General features: G+C 38.1%; 1 protein-coding gene across 1 annotated transcript in view; it reads left to right on the top strand.

Moving 5' to 3' along the window:
- The window catches only part of slc49a3 (solute carrier family 49 member 3), an 18,215-nt gene extending 13,534 nt beyond the window's left edge, over positions 1-4,681 (top strand). The window contains exons 7-10 of the mRNA XM_026183747.1: positions 162-314; positions 2,963-3,120; positions 3,708-3,811; positions 4,225-4,681. Coding sequence (XP_026039532.1) covers positions 162-314; positions 2,963-3,120; positions 3,708-3,811; positions 4,225-4,427 — 618 coding nt within the window. The 3' untranslated portion in view covers positions 4,428-4,681. The remainder of the gene's footprint in view (positions 1-161; positions 315-2,962; positions 3,121-3,707; positions 3,812-4,224) is intronic.
- Positions 4,682-6,000: the final 1,319 nt, after the last annotated feature.

Genomic DNA, 6,000 nt, shown 5'->3' with positions numbered 1-6,000 from the left:
AAGGTTGATGAATGTGTAATTTCTTTGCACAGTAATCTAACATCTTATTGAACGAAGTGAAAGAAAGCTTTTCCCAGTCTTGCATAGATGCTATTTGCTGTAGAAAACATGACTTACAACAGTTATTTACCTACTGAACCTATCAAATCTGACCACTGCAGGACTTTGCTGGGTTGTGCGGCGCCCTCTTCATTGTGTTTGGCATCATCGGCGCCGGTATTCTGGGTCTCTATGTCGACAAAACCAAGAAGTTCATGGAAGCCACAAAGATCAACATGAGCTTCTGTGCTGTGGCGTGCATCGCCTTCTCAGTGGTGAGAACATTCATTTATTACACAAAGAAACGTAGCTGGTCCCTGACTGTTCGTCAGGCCAAGAAGAAGGCTCTGCATTAAGACTTTTGATTGTTACGTTCACTGAGGGGCAAAGGTAGAAAGTAACGAAGTACAAATACTTAGTTACTTTACTTAAATAGAATTTTCAGGTATCTGCACTTCACACGGAGAGAAACGAGAGTGAGGTAACTTAGAGATGGAAAAAGATGTAGGAGGACAGGAGAGGAAGACGAGAGGTTAGATTTAAAGGCAAGGACTGCTCAGTGGTGTTTGATAAACTGCAGATTTAAAGCTGTGATGTGATGTCTTCATTTGAATTTTTATATAACGTGTTTTGATAAATTATCAAGTGTATTCACACTAGCCAGTGTTTCATGATCATGCCTCCTGTCTGCTTTCCCACTGACCACTGCTAATACTACCTCTGATGATCTTGGCTTAAGTATGCTTCAGTCCATCTCAGCATTCCAGCTCCACCTCAGCCTCCTTCATTTTCTCTTTCATGCACAAAGCACTCTTGCAGAGCACGATGTTCTTGGTTTTTAAGCATTTTGTGGCTTTATTTGTGAAGCGGTGACATGCTGTCCTCTCACATGCTGTATAGATTTGTTAATTACTTACAGTGATTTTCATGGATACAGCTGTCATTGATTAAGAGTCCTCTTCCAGTTCACACAACTGTTCCCAGGCACAGCATATAAACTAGACTTTGGATGCTACAGATCGGCTAATGTGAGAATGACGTAATACTAGGTACTGTTTATCCTAAAAAAGTCTTGGTCCTGGATCAAATCAAGCGACTGTCAAGTTTATGAAACTATTAAGCCTTTCGTTATGATATGGAGTGTAAACTGTGACCATAAAGACGGGCGCATAGTGAGCAGGAATAATCTATGGCATAAAAACCATTGGACTGATTGATAGATCTCAAAACGGCCATTCGCCACTGAAGCTGGCTCCAAAGGTGAGTCAGTCGTCAGTCTTCTGCTGTTGTTCCGAGTTTTAGAGACTGCTGCAATGGAAATCTAGGAAATTATGGATATTTTCTTTTTCTCCTCTGATTTTGATATTTAATATGAACATTAATGCTGAACTCTTTTCAGCAGGATTGTATTCATTTCACGACAGATTGTAATGATTATTTCTTAATCTAAAGTATTTTTTGTGTGCTGACACACAAACCATGCTGTCAGAAATGTGCGGCAGATTCTTGAAGTTAATTTTTTGTCTATATTAAAACTGGTAAACGCCTCTCGCAGACTAACGTACAGTTTTTTCCAGGCAGACGTTTATATTTGCGTGAAGTGTATGTCAGACAGAAGTTGAGGGCGCTTAAAGGAAATGGAAAGAGTCGGTGTTTGATGTGCAAACACTTTGAAGAGAAGGCTTGTTTGGTCTTTTTATCAGGTTATGCTGACAGCTCTGTTATGTTAATGCAGTGTTTCAGTAAAATACAGCATAAATTAAAATTCTATATCAGGTTATTGAGAGGACATCCACTACATAAAGAAAACTGTCTTCAGACGCGGGATTTATATGCAGCAGACAGTAACTCAAATAAACACAAATAATTTACTCCATATACTTTCTTAAATGCTCAAAACTCTTCTTCTCCAGTATTATGGACAAAATAATGAACTTTTAAAATGATCGTTAACTGATATAAAAGACAAAAAACAGTGATGTGAAGGTGAAAGTCTCACACCAACTAATGTGTGTTACATAAATTGGAAAAAATAAACTTGAAAGTCAGGAAAATATTATGTTATGAATATAGTGGTCTGTTTTTGTTTTTGATTTTTTTGCCCTCCTTGGAGCTCACATTTTAAATTTTATGGAAAGGCATGTTTTCATCACAGGAAACTGAACTAACATTAGAAAAATCCACTGAGGAGCCACTTTGGTTCATCAGTAAAATGACTCTGGCATATACTCTCACACATTTGCAGGTGTGAGGAAGGGAACAACGAAATGTGTAGCTTATAAATTAAATATAAATATTTAAAAATAATAATAAATACAGCCTGTATGTAAATACATCTAAATGTACAGAGTTGGATATGCATTAAAATTTAGGCACTAGAAGACGAGCGACTGGTATGAATCAATGACTGAATTTAATCAAAGCTCTCCTATAAACACTTGAAAACAAGCTTCGAGAATCTCAGGACTTTATTTGGGTATTTATTCTGAAGCATTAACGGTCAGTGGTCATCAAGAAGGCTGCGTGTCGTCAGTGAGAGGTGATGAAAAGTTTTAAAAAGCTTTTTCCCCTCACAGGTTTTAATTAGTCTCCCACTGACTCTCACTTCTAATGTGTCTGACTTAATAGAAAGAAATTAAAAAGCTGTGGGTGCCAGCGAGCCCCAAAATAAACAAGTCTGTAGTTTATTGATTGTAAACGCAGTTAAACAACCCCTGTTTAAATACACGAGGGTGGCAGAATATTAAGAACGCTCGAGAGTGACCAAGAGTGGCCATCCAGTATTATAGTAAACCTTCACCTGAGTGTTAAAACAAAAAGACTCAGGTGACTCTGTTGATGTACTTTAATATGTGGAAAAAACATTTATTATATTGTATCAAAGCCTAAAAGACCCCCTTTCTTTCTGGTCCCGGCCTCTCAGGTGTCTCTGATGCCGCAGCAGAAAGTCGCCGTGGCCGCCGTCTGCTCTTTCTTCGGCTTTTTCGGTTTTTCCATCTACCCGGTTGCCATGGAGCTGTCGGTGGAGTGTTCGTATCCCGTTGGAGAGGCCACGTCAGCTGGACTCGTCTTTGTATCGGGGTACTAATGTCTGAGCAACACATACTTATGGTTTTATCTCATTTTTTAAAAATACTGGAGTTCTTGCAAAATTCTGCTGTAAATTATCCTGAAGATCGTAAAACCACTTCAGAGACAATATGAGGAATGTATTTATCATCTAATTGTGTCTTAAAGTCTTATTAAAGAATGGGGGGGGAACTAAATTTTCACTAAATCTTCAAACGATGCACAGAGTCATCTTAGAAAATCTTTGTCTAGTTTTTTTTTTTTTTTTTTGGGTTTAATTTTGCAGGAGATTGCTTACTGTAAAAATCAGCTGCTTAGCTGACATCATAACAAATGGCTTTCATATTTGTGCTGTCACCTGCAAAATGTTTTGGGTCACTGTTGTGGGTGTTTCAGTAAAATGTAGCCTGACGTCACCTGGAGATGCACTCAAAGGCTTTCAGCTTTTCATGACCCATTTAAAAAGTTTGTGCTGATGTTGACAGATCATGTTATATCAGGTGTGCCTGTAGTCGACCATGTGCCTCAGAGATTAGATAGTAAATAGAAAAATGTGAAGTTGCATTACTGAGACTGATGTGACCGTTTTCTTCTTCCAGACAGGTTCAGTCGGTTGTCTACATTGTTCTCCTTCAAGCTCTGACCACACGGCTCGCAGACTCTCCCCTGTCCACCTGCGGGGAAGCAGCCTTGAGCTGGAAGGGTAGGTCGCATGATGTTACATCAAACCTCTGTCTGCTGCTGGTCGGTTTAAAGTTTATTGATGTGCATTAGTTTAATCTGAGGTCCGTGCTGGATAGAGTCGGTCCCAAACTCTTTCATGGCATGCATTTCTAATTTCTCTTTGCTATTTGGGCTGATTGCGACCTGATGAATGTACAAACAAAGAATTACCTGATTTTGGTTTTTTGTTTTTGGGGGTTTTTTTGGGTTTTTTTGTTTTTTTGTTTTGTACCTGATTTTGGTTTCTGAGAAAAATGAGATCCACATATGAGGACATTCGCTTGTACACAAGAAGCCTCCATGAAAGTGGAAATGTTTTGTAATAGACGCGTAATGTCTTTGAGGAGAGCGTTTGGACTAAAACTCGACCTTCCTGTCGTCTCCTACCCTCAGTGCCCATGATGGTGATGGCAGGGCTGTGCACTCTGTTCACCTGCTGCTTCCTCGTCTTCTTCAACACCCGCTACAGGCGACTGGAGGCCGAAGAACAAGCGACTTACGGGACCAGAGAGAGCCAGCATCTATACAGGAATGAGCACCCTCCGTGGAGGCATAAAGCTGCTGATAATACAGAGGAAACATGCCACTATGAGTGAGAGCAGAAAGGTACTCGAACAGATGATCTTTTTTTGTTTTGTTTTTGTTTTTTAAATAAAGATGTTTGTGTGTAGTTTGATTAAGTCACAAACTTTTGGTACATTGTTGGATGTAACAAGTAAATAATCCAAATTTCCAATCCTCAAAAAAAAGTTTAAATTATTATTTTCCAGCCACTTTGGCATGTAAATAATCTGTGTCAATACATTAAAATAATTTCCATCTTCTTTTTCTTCTCATCATCATCATAATAATAATAATAATAATAATAATAATAATAATAATAATAATAATAATAATAATAATATTATTATTATGAGAAGAAAAAGAAGGAAACCATTTTAATACAGGACACTGCACTTTTACTCACTCAGATTTAATATAAAGGTGAAAATGTTACCTCAAAATGAAGTTCGTTGTGTACACGGGTACAAAACACCCACCCACACCTGACCAGGTACAGTAGAGTAAATGGTAATGGGAGTTCGGTGCTTTGTTACAAAACCTGCTTTTATGGATTAAGTTAAATTTCACATGTAGACCACATGTGTCAGCATTCATGTATCCACTGTCCTTCAGTGCACTCCACTTTAGTCTTACAGTCTTCCTTTGAACAGCAAACATGTAAAGGTCATAAACTGTGAGTCACATGACTCAGCACACTCGTTCGTGTGCAGATTCATTTTGCCTCTCAGGGACTGACTTTGTGCCGTCAGTCAGCACTCGTGCTGCTTGAAATAACTCCTGATGCCATCCTAGTACAGTGAGAGACTTGACTTTATAGATCGTAGGAAGGAAACTTGCATACATTTTTGAAAAATCACTGTAAAAATCACAAATATTCTCCAGATATCATGTCTTACCTTTACGTGTTAAACGGGTTTTCTGCAGGTTTCTGAAAACTGTTTTTCAAACATGACTACCTGAATGTTGTTAAAAATAAACATAACATCTTTCTACCGCTGTAAACAATAAAATAAGAAAAAACTCCTAAAAAGTGTTTTAACCACTTTAATGCTTTCTTTTTGTAAATGTGTGGCCTTCTTAAGGACTGCAGATGTTTTAAAACCCTTGAATAATGTTGAAACCTCACAGGTGAGACATGTGGGCTTTGTGCAATAAAAGAAAACAGTGTTTCAGCTGTGGGGCACTTTATGACAAAAAACATGTACACAGTAAATAAGAACACTTTTCTAAATCATGTAAATCTTATTTTTTACCATTAAATTTGTTAATCTTTCCTGCTTGAGTTTGTTCATGTTACTGAGTTCAAATTTGATGCTTTCTTTGAGCTAAGAGGCAACAGGACAGGATACTGATGCTTTGCCTCATTTTGTGCAAAGGTTGACAGGACTGTGCAGTTCACACTATGTTTGAGTACCTTGCAGAATCCCATCTCTACAATAAAATTCATTTGATTCATCAAGTTTTATGGCATTAATTCATGCAGTTCTCTTAAAGTCTTACAACAGCTTCTTATTGTTTATTCAGATTCAGCTTTGCAAAACTAAACTGCACTGCCATGTTCTTTTTAGAGACAAGAGGCTGTGTCCTCAAACTCTTCCTAACACG

This window comes from Astatotilapia calliptera, chromosome 2, assembly GCF_900246225.1.
Source record: "Astatotilapia calliptera chromosome 2, fAstCal1.2, whole genome shotgun sequence".
Taxonomy (NCBI): Eukaryota; Metazoa; Chordata; class Actinopteri; order Cichliformes; family Cichlidae; genus Astatotilapia; species Astatotilapia calliptera.
The sequence above is the reverse complement of the archived record's forward strand: the minus strand, read 5'-3'. Positions and strand labels throughout refer to the sequence as shown.